Consider the following 16,432-nt stretch of genomic DNA (forward strand, 5'->3'; position numbering starts at 1 on the left):
GATTTTCTTCATACGCTTCAAGCTAAGGCAATGGATTGCAACAGATTGAATGGAGAAGAGGATGTAAGAATACGAGCTCTTCTATTAAGCCGGATATTTCGAAAAATTTGGAACAAATGTCAGACAGGGTCCCTCTTCTCACCAAAGGTGCTCTGACTTGGAAAATATAGTTATTTCTCATAAAAATATGTTATTCGTGTTAATGTGTAGTTTTTATTACGACTTGGAAAACTCATAAATAGGTATTTTTAATATCCCAGTTTTAGTTACCAACACAATAAATATTGATGGATAAAATCCACATAAGTAAAAGCTCTTTGGGATCTTCGGTAGTTTTTAGGAATATAAAAGGGTCCTGAATCCCAACAGCTTGGGGACAGCTGACTTAGGGAAACTGGGACCACAGCAGACACCACAGCCCAATTCCACACCCTTCCCCAAAGAGTTTATTACCTGAGGCTTCACGTAAATGACACAGTCACAGCAGAAGTGTCGTGAATCCAGTATGGAGGAAGCATCTGGCTCTTCACACAAGTAATACCGTTGTGCATCTAAAGCACACATCAAAATATGTGGAGTGTGATAGAGGATTTAGAGTCAGGGGTATGTTTTGGAGATCAAGACCAGAATAAGCAAGATGAAGGGGCATACTCAGTTCTTTGCTCTCTTAAATAAGGTTTCTGGAGAGAGATGGTATTTGCGGGGTTCCTTGGTGGGAGGGCATGCCAACCTATGCCTCCTAATACTATTGCAGTCACGTCTCAGATAAAATACAGTAAGAAACCCTCTTCTGTTTGCAAATATCCTAAGGCTTCAAGTATTTCCCTAGGACTAACCTATTGCAGCAACCCTAGCCCCCATCTCTAGGTCCCAAGCACAGAGCTACATACCTGGAGAGCACATAGTAGATTCATAGTTGGTTTGTAAGGGGAAACTTATTTCCATGACTTTCAACTTCTCGCCATTACAACTATACACAGTGCTCGCGTCTTAGTGCCCTCTAGTGTTGGTGCTGGCCATGAGAATTCAGAGTGATTTAATGCTCCTCTGAGTCAAGGAATTAGATGCTGATTTGAGAAGAATAATGCAAAGAGAATTGAGGTCAGATTCCACCCTTGCCATTGACTATTTCAAGTGCCTGGGAAAGTCACTTTCTTCTCGGGGCCTCAGTTTGCCCATCCATAAAATGAGAGGAATGGGTTATATAATGGCTAAGGTCCTTCTTCTGATACTCTGTGACATAGGACATTTTAAACACTCCAAGAATCATGGGGGGTTTGGTTAACAACATCCTGCCTGGATGAGTGTTGAGTAGCAATGAGACTGATTTTTCAAAATGAAAAAGCTAAATGGGAATAAGCATGTAGTTTGTGAGGGTAGCATTTCCCCAAGGGAATTCATCCCCTACTTTCTGTGAGATGGGAGACAAAGGTAGCCAGTTATAACTACAAAAAGTTTAGGAAGCACATACTCAGTCACTCAACAAATATTTAGCAATAACCTTGGATGTGCCCAGCATTGTGCTAAGTACTAGGCAAACAATGGTGATCAAAAACAGACACGAGTCCTGCCCTGTGGAGGACAGTCTAATGGCAAGTATGGAGCCTAAGAAATGGCCACAAAGCCACATGTATAATTATAAACTGCCATAAGTACCATAAAGGAAAGGAGCAAGATGTTCTAAGAAGATATACCCAGAAGATCCAGCTGAAAATAAGTTAAAACTCATCTGAGGAAGTAACATCTGAACTGATAACTGAAAGATGAAGGGAAGGGAATGAACAATCCATAAAGGGGAAACTACATGTGCAAAGGCCCTGCAGTAGGAGAGAAAGCATGGACTATTTGAAAACAAAAAAAAACCAAAAAGAAGAAAGCCAGTGAGGCTGGAGGGCAGGGGCATTGGGGAGCGCTGAAAGTCGAGGCAGAAGGAGGGTCAGATGATAAAGAAGTCCTAGACAGCGTGAAGAATACAGGTCTTTGTTTTACTAAGAAAGAGAAAGTGGAAGCCATGGAAGGGTGTAAGCAGGAGAATCACGATCAGATTGCTATTTGCAAATAATCACTCTGCCTACAAGGTGGAGAACAGAGAATCCATTGGACAATGGATATTGGAATTTGAATTAGGCATTTATTTTAGAGCCCAGGAGAGACGAGATGGTCGTTTGAATCAGACAGTTGCTGCTGCTGCTGATGGAAATGGAGAAAAGTGAGCAGATTAGGAAGATGTTTGTGAGGAAAAATCGAGAGCACCTGATAATAGATTGGTCAAAACTTGGCAAGGGAGAGAGGAACCAGCAAGTTATTTTTAGGTTTCTGGCTTGTGTGTCGGGTTAGAGGGTCATGTCACTCGCTGCGTTAAGGAACACTAGGTGAAGGGGAAGCCAGAGAAGGAAGATGGCTTCAGTCTCATATACAGAATCAACTGTATAAATTGGGGGCCCAGTGCAAAGTGAAAATATGGGGCCACTTGTTCAATAATCGCTAAGCATCTCAAAGCAGTAACAGCTGACTGTTTGGGACCTGTGTCCAGACCATGGGACCCTGTGCAACTACACAGTTGTTCTACACTAGGACTGCTAATAACTACCCTAGTACTCTATTAACTACACCAGTTATTCTAGGTAGTCATACAAACTGATCAGAAACAGCTGTGTCCTCGCGGGGGGGGGGGGGGGGCAAAGTCTCCAACACCTGGTGTCCCGGCCCCTGTGCACCAAATTTCTCATGTGAGAAGTTACAGATCACAGTGTCTGTCCCCTAAGGAAAATCCAAATTGCTTGATTTGGCGCCCCAGTTGCACAAAGGGGAACTCCACGTTGGCTGTCCAAAGATCAGCCCTTCCGCTGTGGTTTGCAGCGTCTGTGGGCCAGGCTCCTAGGACGGGCACCCGATACAGTTTGCATAACCCTTGCTTGATTTGCCCCAGGGGCCAGCCCTACTCAGGCTCCTTTGAAACTTCTGATCCACCTGGTCCATATTCTGAAGCACCCCAGTCGCAAGGCCAAAGTCAGAGAAGCCCAACGGAGGACAATGCCACAGAGCCCTGTCCCCTGCGGCCCCCGCCCAGCACAACTTGGGGTTGTGCTGTCAGCCTTTGTGCTGTTGACCAGGCCTGTTGCGGCATAGCAGCTGAGGAAGCTTCTGTCCGGGATGCTAAGGAAGGTTATTCAAGGGAATACTAGAAATTTCAAGCTGGGGAAAGCATTGTGCATACTAGATGTCCCAGATAAGAAGAAATGAAACTCCCATTATCAGCCTTAAAATAATAACTACTAATGGGTGAGTAGAAGCCAAGCCCCAAGGGGATTCTTCATCAGGATAGTCATTCCCCTGTCCCGGGTGGGCACCATCCCCCCTTCTCTGCCTGTATCACCAACCTGCCTGCTCCCTCCCGAGTGGCTCTGGTTGCCAGGCAAGCTAGTTAAACCCTGAGTCCAGCAAGCCTACATTCTTAGCCTTCCATCTGTGGCTCCAATGGAGGCCCACAGGGCTGTTATAAAATTTCGGCAAGACTCAGAGCAACAGTGCCAGGAAGGCTTCCATTTTGCTGTTAGGGTAGCTGGAAGATGATTCCTTATGAGTTCTTGTGCTCTTAGACGGGACCTCAAAATCTATTTACATAGCACCCAACACATACACACACACACACACACACACACACACACACTAGCAGTGCTTGCTTGCCTGGACCCCTCTGCAGCTAAAGTGGTGAAACTCACTGAGGGGAGCTTTTTGGAAAGATTGTTAGGATCTTCTGGGCTGACACGCCTTTGGACCTTTGGGCTTTACCCACCTCCCTTCTCCCCAACATCTTGCAACAGAGAGGAGAGGAGGAAGGAGAGAAAAAGCAGGTTCTAGATGATGTGGGTGCTGAACCAGCCCCAGACTGCCTGCCTCTGACTTCATGTTAAATGAAACAAAAAAAAATAATATCCTTTTCTTTTTTAAGCCACGATTAATCAGATTTTCTTTCATTTGCAGCTGAATACAGAAATCGGGAATATTCTGGAGGAGGGGTGGAAAAGGGGAGATATTTCCTCTCCCACAATATTCCTCTGATTCTCCCAGAGAGTCCTCACTGGGAAAAGTCATTTAAATTCAATTTAATAAGCATTTATCAGACCCCTGCTATGCATCTGGACTTAAGGGAAGATTGGACTCAGGCCATTCGCCCTCATGGAGCTCACGGTGATCAGTGGCCTTTGTACCCTCATGAACTCCACAGAACCAAATGGTGCCCAGACTGACACTCCATCATCCATAGTTGCCCACTCTCTCACTTCCTCCCCTACATGGGCTCTTCTCTTGTACTAAAACCCAAACTCAAACTCCTATAACATGCAGACTGTTGACCTTTATGTCTCAGATGTGACTGTGAGTTTGAGACTTGTCCCAGTGGATCCTAACGACTTTTCAAATGAATGGATACCTTCATGGCCTTGAGAAATAGAATGATGCCTACTTTTTTATGTTTATTTATTTATGTAATCATTTATTGATTTATTTTGAGAGAAAGAGACAAACAGAGCATGAGTGAGAGAGGAGCAGAGGGAGAGGAGGACACAGAATCCGAAGCAGGCTCCGGGCTCCGAGCTGTCAGCACAGAGCCCGGCACGGGGCTTGAGCTCCCAAACTGCGAGATCATGACCTGAGCCAAAGTCTGACGCTCAACCAACTGAGCCACCCAGGTGCCCCAAATGATGCCTATTTTTATTGTTCATTGTTTTGTCCACGTAAAAGCAAGGGCTCTTAACTTTTCCCAAAATATTCATCCCCATTTTCTCCTATCAGCTTGACGTCGACCCTCTATGTTGACAGAAAATATATTGGCATCTCCATTTGTTAATTCAGGAACTGCATCCCAAAAGTTGCTATGGTTATCCTCAATCATTTAGATTCTGAAGTTTTGAAATGAGAGAGGACAATGATTTCAAATCAGTAGGGGAAAGATCAACTATTCAGCAAATGGCTTGAGGTAATTGCCTACGCGTTCCAAAAGAAATAAAGAAGTCAGAGCCTAAACCTAACCCTACCTAATGGATTATGGATTAAAGAAATGGATCAAGAGTCAGTGTTTGACTCTTGATTTCTGCTCAGGTCATGATCTCACGGTTCGTGAGTTCGAGCCCCACTTCAGGCTCTGTGCGGACAGCGTGGAGCCTGCTTGGGATTCTCGGTCTCCCTCTCTCTCTGCCCCTCCCATGCTCATGCTCTCTCTCTCTCTCTCAAAATAAGTAAATTAAATAAAAATAAAAGAAAGATAGAAATGGCTTTGCCTACCTTCCCCCTGCCATCCTGTGCATTTGTGTGTGTATGCGTGTGTGTGTATCTCAAATTATAAGAAGAAATTGTCAAAGATGCTGGACTGCCTCTCTGAGTTGCTTTCCTATCCTTCTGAGAGCCCAGACCGGCCTCCTGCACGTTACTTCCTGCAGCCCTGGTATAGGCTCATCATGTACTCTGCTATGCCCAACACAACACAGAAAAGAGAAAGCTGTATGGCCAGGAGCCTTCTTCCATGGACCAGACCCTGTGCAGGGAGAGGGGCTATGAGAGGGGCCTCATAGCCTTGCCTGGGGTTTGACTCCTCTGACCTGACTCCTCCACCATGCTGAATCTGCACCCAGAACACCCAACTCAGAGAGGCAGTCAGCAATATGGGCTAAAGCAGGCACAGTCCAGAAAACCCGGAAGGGAAGAGTGAAGGAGAAGGGTAGGAGGGGGTGAAAACTCAGCTCCTGACTTCTTCTTTGCTTCCTGGCAGCAAAATTCAGTACTCCAAAGCCCAGTATAAATCAGGAGCCAAAATTCCTACATGAGCTCCACCCTTTACTCCCTTCACTATTCTTAGGTTTTTGCACTGACACTCCCCAAAGTGTTGGGAGGAGAGGTCGCAGCCTCCTGATCTTGATGCACAAGGTACATCCACAGGTTGGGCATGGACCCCCTCGTTTGTTTCCCTTGGACTCACTCCAGACTGGCCTGGCCCCAGTATGTCTGCCCGATTTGCTCTGCCCCAGTGACCTCCTCCACTGGAGCAGACTCAGGAGGTGTCCCGGGTGCCATCTGAGGTGTCGCGAGCGCAGATGCGGGAGGGCCAAGGCGTAACAGAAACACTGGAGACACCCTATATCTGAGTCCACTTGTGACTCCCCCAAGCCCCTCCCATGTGTAGCCCAAAGGCTGCTGGCAGGCAGGAGGGCAAGTACTGCTTCCACCTTGGGACAGAAGGGATATAGACATAGGGAAGCCAAGTGACTTTCCCTGGTTTTAAAGAGAGACAGAACCAGGGAGAGCCCAGGCCTCCTGCCCACCCAGGTCAGTGGTCTTCCTCATTACTATCTTCACTGGGGAGGTGGGAAAAGCCCCTGTAGAAGGACAAGATCAAGGCATATCAAAAGACTTTCCAGATATCCGAAGAAGCGATGTCACTACCCCTGTCCTTCCCTTATTAGAGGCAGAGCAACCTTCCTCACTACGTCTGGCTACCCTACCTGCTTACCCTCAAAACCCCGCATGTGCAAGTCAAAGATAAGACGGCTAAGCCTTCTTTGGAAGGCAGGGGAAAGGAGAGTAGAGACAGGAAAGGGCCTGCTGTCCCAGTCTTCATGGAACCCTGACTTGATTTCCTTGTTGTTTCTACCTTCCCTCCCTCCTCACCCCCCTCGATCTTTCAAGCGAAAGTCTCCAACCACAGAAGCTCACAACTAAAAGAAACCTTAAGGATTCTTGAATCCAACCTGTTCATTCCACAGTGTAGAGAAGAGTAAGAAGCATGGACTTGGTGTCAGGCAGGGCTGGGTGCAAAGTCTGACTCTCTCATTTAGCCTCCGTGTAACCTTGTGCAGGTTACTTAACATCTCTGTGCCTCCGTTTGCTCACTACAAAATGGAGATTGATAAGGGTCACAGTGACGGGCAGGTGCCAAGCTATCAGTCAGGGTGGACTACTCTTGCTAACGTCCCCCAAGCATGGGGACCACCGAGAAGGTAGAGACACGGATCTGAGAGTTGAAATGAACTCAGGGCTGGAGAAGGAGCCTGGAGCACATCCCACGACCTTGCTAGTTCTGTGGGAAACTGGCCTCCGCGAGGGGCCTTCTTGGAACATAAAACAAAAGAAACAGGGAATTTTGAGGCTATTTAGATCACCCCAGTTCTCATTTGGGGAAACTGAGGCTCTTTCCAATTCAGCAAGGAAAAGCCTTGGGTATTCGGCTCAGGTTGGGGAAGGGATCCAATTATTTCTCAATTCCAGTGCATTCTGGAATGGCCAATGTGTTCGCGTCACTGTGACCTAGGAGCACGCGAATGGAACCCACAACCATGGGCCTCTCTGCACAGGACAGCTGTTCGCCCCAGGAAATCAACTTCTTTTTTTATTAAGAAAAGCTGGAAAGTTATTTTAAAACAGAGAGAGAGAGAGAGGTAGCTCGTCCTAAAAATAGCTGTAATGCAAAAGCTCATTATTCAACAATCCGTGTTGCTTACGATGCAAAAAAAAAAAAAAAATTAACAACTTTAAGTTCAGCGAATGCAAAGTTGGAGAGCTCGAGGGAAGGGAGGGGCTGTTTGCCAGGAAACCTGTGACTGTGGCTTTTTATGAATGGGGAGGCCTCGCCGAACCCACAATATAAAAGGGGGACACAGTAGGTGAAGGTCTGCACACCAGGGGCTCTCTCTTGTGACACCAAACCACAAGGCCAACTCTCAGAAGGCAGAGCTTCGCCATGCCCAGCCCAGCACTTCTGTGTTTCCTGGTCTTCCTGGCCGGGGTAGGAGCCAGCCGACACCAGAGCACCCTGTCTGAGGACAACTGCACCCACTTCTCAGTCAGCCTGCCCCACATGCTCCGAGAGCTCCGAGCTGCCTTCGGCAAGGTGAAGACTTTCTTTGTGAGTATGAATGCCCTCCTGTCCTTCCTTCCTTGCCGGGACCACCTCAGCCAGGCATTCTGCTGGAGCTCCAAGGACCCTCCTTCTCGTTCACCTCCATCCCCGGGATCCATTCCCCTCAGACTTCAATTCTTAAGGAGTCCCAGGTCGAGCCCTAGATGGAGTGAGTTAAGCTAAGCCCAGGTGATGCAACAAATGTGCGGGGGGGAAAAGCCACCTCCCAGGCAAATGCACTGGGACTCCTATGCTTAGCGACATGGGAGAAATCACAAAGGGTCTGACTGAAGATGAAGATGTCCCCCAAACCTTGTGGCAGGGAAACATAAATGGCCTCAGCCGAGCGGGCTTCCAGAACCAGGCAAAGCCTGATGACTTGGGCAAGAGCCGTACAGAGGGGAAACCTGCATGAGGGGATGCTTCCCATCTCCAGACGGCTTTCAAAGCTGCCGCTGGATGTCCGCAGCGAGGAGAAAAGAACAGCAAAGAGCACCGAAGGGGGTGTGGGTGGCCCCTTTGAACCTGATCCAGCTCTGCAGAAAGGAGAGCAGGACCGAGTCAAGCTTCGGCCTCGGCTTCGAAACCCGGCCGAATTTTAAAAATAACTTGATCCTGATGTAACTAAGGGACCTGATTTAACTCAGGGTTCCCGCACTGTTGAATGTCCTTGTTTTGAAAATCTCCTTTCCTGCACTAATGAAAACTCAGAAGCTCTATAAATAAGAGGGCATCAGAAAGACATTTATTTCAGTTATTTCCTCAAACCTCGGGCTCACTCTCCTTTTGTTCTTCTTGCAGCAAACCAAGGACGAGCTGCACAGCATATTGTTGACTAGGTCCTTGCTGGAGGACTTTAAGGTGAGGGCCCGGGGGGTGTGTGGGAGGCGAGCTTGCAGCGTGACTCAGAGAAGGGAGGCCGGGAGCTGGGTCTGCTTCCTTTGCTTTGAAAAGGAGAAGTGGAAAGATCTTAACTCAGCACACAGCCAAAGGGCTGGCCCTGGGGGAGGTGGCTGGTTAAGAAAGGTCCCTGGGGACAGAGCTGTCCCCTAGAGAGCCGGGGCAGCCGTGCTTCCTCCCAGTCACCGACCGCATGCCCACCCCCCCCCCACCCTTAGGGTTACCTGGGTTGCCAAGCCTTGTCCGAGATGATCCAGTTTTATTTGGAGGAGGTGATGCCCCAGGCTGAGAACGAGGACCCAGACATCAAACAGCACGTGAACTCCCTGGGAGAAAAGCTGAAGACCCTCCGGCTGAGACTGCGGCGCTGTGTGAGTGCGGATAGGTTCTTCCCCTCGGGGCTCGGCAGCCTCTTCCCACTCACACCCGGAGAAGCAGAGACAGCCTGGCGGGAGGACTCTCCGAAGGCGCTAGAGTTCTGTCTCTTGCTCATTTCTTTCTGAGCGGGGAGTGGGGGAGGCTGCTAGGCATTTACATGTTTGCAAACAGCTTTCCTGTTATTTGTGAGTCATTTGTGGGTTATTAACTATTCCCCTCTCTCTTTACGAAAGGGGCCCAGAGCTTCAGTCTGGGCTCCCTTTTCCCTTTGGATCTAGACCCCGAGCCCAGCCAGATGGGCCAGGAAGCAAGAGTCCCTCGGAGAAGAAACTCCCCTTGCTTCTTACTCTCCACCTTTGGAAAGCAGAGCCCTTAAGCGGGGCCCAATTGACAGGAGTTTCCCTGACATTTTAGAAGGCCCAGGGGACTACTCGCCACCAGGCGAGTGTCTATGAACAATTCCCTAGGATAAAAATTTCTCCAACTGAAGTGATACCCTCACCTCTGGTTTCCTCTGTTCTCTCACTGATAATTGGGGAACCAGTTGGTCTCTATTTGTAGGACGGGACCATGCGAAGGTTTTGGTCAGCATGACTAAGTCTCTGCATCTCTCTTCCTTGGAGGACTTAGAAATGGTCCTTAGTGGCTGGAACTGAAGAAGAGGGACAGGACAGGGAAGCAGGAAAGGACAGAATGGCTGGCTCAGCACTTGTCAGCACTGTGGTGTTCGAAGAGGAAGCTCCAGGCTCCATCCCCTGGGTTTTCATGCAAGCTTTGCAAACATCTCAGAGAGGCTCCTGGAGAAGCACTTTTCATCTCCCTGGGCTGTTTCCTCTCTGTCTAGTGGGCCAGGGTGACGGAGGGCTCAGTTCTCCCCAGGCGCTGTGGGGGTTAGGTATCCAAGATGAGTCTGACTCCTTCTTCGTGCTTCCAGCTTGTCCCCCAAGTGCTGTGGACACAGGAGCTGGGAGCCCACGGCATTGACACTTTCTCTTTTCCTCCACAGCATCGATTTCTGCCCTGTGAAAACAAGAGCAAGGTGGTGGAGCAGGTGAAGAGTACCTTTAGTAAGGTAAGTGGATGGCAGCAGAAAGGGTTTGGGGAACGTGACCTCTACCCACTCCCCAAGTCGTCCGGTGCTGAGCAGGCCCCGTCCTTCTCTCAAAGGGGGTGTGGGAACCCCACAGATGGTGTGACCTCCCCAGCCAGTGAGGAGCTGCCGCCTTGGTTATATTTGTTTTCTGTGAAGTGTCTTTGGGGGTTTCTAAATGACTGCTCGCCGCCTTTGCAGGCGGGTTGAGGGTTGAGACAGCCAGCCAGCCTGCGAACGCAGTGAGCTAGATGCTGGGGAGAGTGACAAAGGAAACAGAAAGTAGCTTGTTGGGAATCTAGACTCAAGCCACACGTGCAGGAAGCCAACACGTGAATGTGCACACACAAACACACCCAGGGGTTCAGCCTGGACTCCCCAAAACTCAGAGCAGGAAGTAGCATTCTCATCGACCTGGAGTTGGTCCATACTCACTTTCCAGGTGCCGTTCACACCTGCCAAAGTGCCTGAGAATGTCAGCTCTCAGATCGAGTGGGGTTTCACGCTTCCAACTGTCGGTGAACTCTTCAACCCCACTGCCCAGAAGCCATGTGGTCTTGTCCTCTGTGGGCTGGGGACAGACACTGGGCAGGGTTCTGGCATCAGGGGACATAAAACCCCTGATAATGGGCCAGAGGAGCAGGGCAGGGCCTGCTCCGTCCAATGGTGGGAGAGCATCAACATAAAAGGGCTCCCTTCTCTCTTCTTACTGTCTTGCTGTCAAAGTTGTTTCCCTAATGTCTTTTCTCCAAATTCTGAATAAGCGTCATGTGAGCACATGACCTTTAAAATTGTTGAAAAGGCATCATTTTGTAGACTGTGCCTTATGAAGTGAATGTTCCTCTTGTTACTTGCTAGTCATGTTTTAGGTAAACATGTAGCCTTTCCCAAGGCACTGGGAATAGCCTTGGGCTTCTAGGCTCCGTCCTTCACCTCCCAACGCATGGGAGCAAGGGTAACTCCTGGGTCCCTGAGTCATGCCCATCCAAACCAGGGACTCATTTGCTCACTCAGATGGGGCTTTCACTAAACATTTTCTATCTCCCTACACAGCTCCAAGAGAAAGGTGTATACAAAGCCATGGGTGAGTTTGACATCTTCATCAACTACATAGAAGCTTATATGACAATGAAGATGAAAATCTGAAACATGGTGGGGAACGAAACATCCAGGATGCAACTCTTCTGGACTCTAGGACATAAATTGGAGATCTACAAAATCCTACTCAGGGATATGGAGAACCAAACAGCTCCTTGGAGAACCCGGTCATACCTCTCTCTTAGAATATTTATTACTTCTGATACCTCAACTCCCATTTGTATTTATTTACTGAGCTTCTCTGTGAACTATTTAGAAAGAAGCCCAATATTATAATTTTTTTCAATATTTATTTTTTTTCACCTGTGTGTAAGCTGTTTATGTAGGGTGATACCCTATGATATTTGAGTATTTTAAGAGAAATTGTAACTTATATAAGGAAAAAAATGTTTCTTGGGGAGCCTACTGATGCTTCCATTCCAAGCCTGACCATACTTATAGCTGTTGAGCTATTGTTCCTGACCTCCCTATAATTTCTCTGGGCCTGGGGCTCCTAGAGTATTGTAAAGACTCTTACCCTCTTAGGAGGAGAAACTAGGGAGCCCCTTTGATAATTAATATTCCAGTGGCTCAGAGGGATTCCCTTGACCTCATTCCTCAACCTCTTCATTCTTGAAAGCTGTGTCCTGCTTGTTATTTTATAACAACCTAAAGTTGGTTCTAATAGAACTCAGTTTTAACTAGAAGCAATTCAATTCCTCTGGGAATGTTACATTGTTTGTCTGTCTTCATAGCAGATTTTAATTTTTAATAAATAAATGAGTCTTATTAAAATTATGTTATGGCATCATTTGACTTCTGTTTGACTAAAATTATTCCCTCAATGTTTCCAAGATAGAAGAGCGTAGGGAAATGAATTCTGCATTTCAGGTAAAGAAAACCAACTACACTCTCCCAGAGAGGAGGCAAGTTCCAAATCTGAGCAGAGGGGGAAAAAAAGTTTCACTTCAAAAGGCAATAGCAAAGACCGCCACAGTTTTCCTGCAAACTCAGTCCTTTAAAGAAATTATCCTTAAATTCTTAAAGATCATGTTGATTTTCAAGGCTAAGGATAAAGTTCTGTAGATACCAAAATTAGAAAGACTGGCAGAGGACTTTTTTCTGTTTTGTCTTTGTTTTCTGGGGTCTTGTTTTGTTTTGGTTTGGGTTTTTGTTCTGTTTTGTTTTGGCTTCTTCAAGCCCCAAAGGTCTGGGTGAATCCTAATTGACCAGGGCTGTTGAGAAAATTAAGATAAAGAGCTAACATGGCTCCTAGGGCTAAGAGATGGTCCCTATACACGTTTGATTGTTGGTATTCACAACTAAAAACCCCTACCAAATCCTCCTTGAGCTGAGATCAGAGGCCCACCCAACTGAGAATATAAGCAGATTAGCCCACTTGATAGAATACCCAAGGATTCAAGCGGCTGCAGTCCCTTCTCTTCCCTCCTTAAGCTACCAGACAAATGTGAGGTTGGCTTTTGACTGCGGTCTATTGGGAGGGGTGTGGTGGCTGGGGAAGCCCTACTCAAGGCCCCGTGACTTGGAGGAGAGGGAGGGAACCAATGGTCTGAGTAAACACTGATCACCCTCATACTCTGCCCAGGCAGCCCTGGTCTGGGGGAGGACAGGGGCCAACTGGCTGTGGTCAGTTTTTCAGTAAGACCTGACTCACTTTAGTTAAAGTAACCATAGGAAGGAAGTGGGAAGCATCAAAGCTGAAATTCTGAGATGAAAGGTTAAGAATGGAGGCCAGCTGAAGACCAGGAGAGAGGAGTGAGGCTCTCTACAGCAGGACTCTCTGTACTAAAATGGAGAAACTGAAGTCTAGGCTGTTAGGGCCCTCTGCTAGGCAATGCATACTAACTTAAGGTTGAGGTTCACACCTCATGTGAGGGAAGTGGGCATCTGAAACCAAGAGACAGAAACTCACCTAAAGAAGCCACATGGCTGATAAGATGTTGACAACAGCCACAATTAATTGAGCGCTTTTTTTTTTTTGAGCTAGTTGTTGCTAGGTATATATGTATCAGGCATGCTATGGGGTATTATTATTGCTATCTTCTGTAAGAGGAAACAGATGTTCAGAAATGTTGGTGTGCCTTGGCCGCATAGATTATATGGAGAACGGAGAACTGAGAATAGTGTCAAATGCTTTTCCCTTCGTATTATCTATCGATGCCTCCAAAATTTAGCAGCTTAGAGCAGCACACATTTTTTGTCTTTTCCTGTAGGTCGGGAATCTGAGAATGTCAACTAGGGGTTTTGGTTCAGGGTCTCTAATGCGGTTGCAGTCAAAATAACATCCAAGGCTGCAGTCATCTGAAGCTTGGCTGGGGTTGGACAAAACACATCCAAGATGACGCACTTACATGGCACGAGGACTTAGTTCCTCACTGGTGACTGGCAGGTGGCCTTGGTTCCTTGCTACGTGGTCCTTTCTGTGGGGCTTCTTTGGTGTCTCCACAACACAACACAACAGCTGTCTTCCCCAGAGCCAGTGATCTGAGAGAGAGCAAGGAGGAAGTCATGGTGTCTTTTCGACCTAATCTCAGAAATCTCACACCACACTTCTGGCACGTTCTGTTCCTTAGAAGTGAGTTGGCAAGTATAGCCCATATTGAAGGGGAGATAAATTAGATTCCACATTTTGAAGGGAGGCGTCTCAAAGAATTTGTGGACGTCTTTTTAAACTACCACATCTTTCTAAGAATTTAGAAAACATAGCTCTGTGCTCGAATGGCACATCAGGCTCCTGGGTTGGGAGTGGGGGTAAGGGGAAGAGTCAGGTAAGCATCTCACCATGGAGAGGGCACCATCATGGACATAGCCCTCCTCCAGTCCTCTCTCGTGGGCTCACTCTAATATGTTTATCTCTTTGAGCCTCAGTTTCTCACCTGGAAAACTAGCAGAAACTTTCTTCCCAAGTGTTATCTACCGAATGTTTGTGTTCCCCCAAAATTCCTATATTGAAGCCCCAACCCCCAGTGTGATGATATTTGGAGATGAAGCTTATGGGAGATAATTTTGTTGAAGGAAGGTGGAGCCATCCTCCTATAAGTGCCCTTATAAAAAGAGACACCAAAGACCTTGCTCTCTCCATCTCCCTCTATCTCTCTCCATCTCTCTTCACATGTGCCCAATAAAAATATCCTATTGAGCACACATAGAAAGATGGCAGTGGCTACAAGCCAGGAGAAGAGGTCTCAGAATGAAACCTACCATGTTGGCACCTTGATCTCGGACTTCCAGCCTCCAGAACTGTGAGAAATAATTTTGTTCGTTTGTTTAAGTCGTGCAGTTTACGGTATTGTGTTATGGTAGCCTGAGCTGGCTAATGGACCAGACTTGATATAAGGGTCCAATAGAATGTCAGGTATGAAGGTACATATGTCTTATAGATTGGAAATCTAGAGATGAGAAGATGCGGTTTAGATGATCGGGAATTTTTTTTTTTTTTTTTTTTTTTTTTGCAACAAGCCTTTATTCTCTAAAAAGAGCAACCACCTCTTCTCCCTTGGCCCTCTTCACCTCCCACTAGAGTTTAGATAGAAATGAAGAATGAGAATCTCAGTCTATGGCCCAAGCTGCTAAGGTGAGGAGGGTGGGACCAGGGAGAGAAGCTCCCAAAATTTGTGATGACAATGTGGTTACCCTACCCAGCCACTGAAAGAAATCCAACAGATCGAAAGGTTCTGGAAGGAAGGGGTTGATATCAGAGATGTGAAGAAAGAGGAAAGAGAATTGGCTCAATGGCAGAAGCTACTCACTCTATGGCTTGTTGACCCTCAAAATGCTTATAAGAGTGGATCTAATTGTGGGACACGGGGACCGGCTTTAAGCCTGAGGGAGAAGCAGGCATAACACTCCAAGAGAATGAGAGCTGTATCCTAAGAGCAAACACTCAGAATTAAAAATGAAACGAAGATCTTTAAACTTTCACAAGCTGCAGAACTGGCTACAGAATGAACCAGTCAACTCTACCTTGGAGTGGGTAGTGGGTCCCAGGGGACACAGGTATTCTATTATTTAACCATCCTTTTACTCATCAACTCAACTTGGTGACTTTGGAAATTTTACTTCCCCTCTCTGGGCTTCCATTTCCTCAATGATGAAACAAGGAAGTAAGTCTGAATCAATGATTTTCAGCTGGGACCACTAGAGTCACGCACGTTCCTGAAAGTATTCATGGTGGAGAGACTGTGGGAACAATTTCCCAAATTTGAAAAAGTCTAATGAAATTGTACGTTTGCTATCCCCACCTCCTGTAAGTCTGCACAGTTTCATTAAAAAACACTTGTATGTGCTCGGCTGAAGCAAGAGCCCCTCGGTATGGAAAGGCAGGTCACCTCATGCTGGCCAGAAGCTCTATTTTTCTAGTTGTCTATTATATCTTTGATTAATAAAAACAGAAAATAGAATTATTTTTGTAAATTTTTTTAACCAGCCAAAATATTTTAAAATAGAGAGTCTCTGGAGGAAATTAATAACGGCAGTCCTTTGTGGTTAGAAGCTTCAAAACCACTAAATTAGATGAACTCCAAGTGCCCTCTGAGCCCATAGTTCCTAATTCCAGTATCTGATTCCTCCAATCAGCCAGGGATATTCCCACTTGAGCCCTTTTCTGGGACACGTTCCTGTCCAGAGAGTCTGCACTGTAATTTTCCAGACAGATTACCAGTCATCTGTGTACTATCAACAGCTCCCATCTTCCAGCAGGGTTGAGCAGCCACAGAGCTCTGAGTTTCCAGAAGCCTCCTTGACATTCTCTCTGGAGAGGATGGAGGAGACAAAGACCTACGGGAAAATAACACAGCTTGTTTCTTACTCCACAGCACAGGCATGATGTGGTCAGCCTCTGGAATCTGCCAAACCTTCAAGCTGCGTGACCTTGACACATCGCCTTCTTCGGTATTCTCCTCTGTGACACGGAGAGAATAATCATTCCTTCCAGGTGTTGTTGTCATAAGAAATAGAGGTATGAATACATGTAAAGCACAGAGCAAATACTTAGTAAAACCAGCTTTTCCCTTAGGCATTTGGAAAAATGCTCACCTGAGACCAGATGGTGAGATCACTGCCATCACCATGAGAAA

At 46.9% G+C, this 16,432-nt stretch overlaps 1 protein-coding gene and 1 long non-coding RNA gene across 2 annotated transcripts; one reads left to right on the forward strand and one right to left on the reverse strand.

The window, feature by feature from the left end:
* Nucleotides 1-7,426: 7,426 nt before the first annotated feature.
* Nucleotides 7,427-12,134, forward strand: IL10 (interleukin 10). The gene is made up of 5 exons (XM_043567891.1): nt 7,427-7,897; nt 8,693-8,752; nt 9,010-9,162; nt 10,176-10,241; nt 11,313-12,134. The coding sequence occupies exons 1-5, from the start codon at nt 7,733-7,735 to the stop codon at nt 11,403-11,405; spliced, it is 537 nt and encodes a 178-aa protein (XP_043423826.1). The 5' UTR covers nt 7,427-7,732; the 3' UTR covers nt 11,406-12,134.
* LOC122475790 lies at nt 8,615-16,432 on the reverse strand. Its single transcript, XR_006295308.1, has 3 exons — nt 13,709-16,432; nt 9,016-10,189; nt 8,615-8,835 (listed from the first exon to the last, which is right to left on the reverse strand). It is a non-coding gene; the product is annotated as an uncharacterized LOC122475790 (long non-coding RNA).

This window comes from Prionailurus bengalensis, chromosome E4, assembly GCF_016509475.1.
Source record: "Prionailurus bengalensis isolate Pbe53 chromosome E4, Fcat_Pben_1.1_paternal_pri, whole genome shotgun sequence".
NCBI lineage: Eukaryota > Metazoa > Chordata > Mammalia > Carnivora > Felidae > Prionailurus > Prionailurus bengalensis.

Coding starts and splice junctions, on each gene's coding strand:
- IL10 (XM_043567891.1), top strand. CDS start 7,733: ATGCCCAGCCCAGCACTTCTGTGTTTCCTGGTCTTCCTGGCCGGGGTA. Junction 7,898..8,692: donor GCAAGGTGAAGACTTTCTTT/GTGAGTATGAAT, acceptor TTCTTCTTGCAG/CAAACCAAGGACGAGCTGCA. Junction 8,753..9,009: donor CCTTGCTGGAGGACTTTAAG/GTGAGGGCCCGG, acceptor CCCCACCCTTAG/GGTTACCTGGGTTGCCAAGC.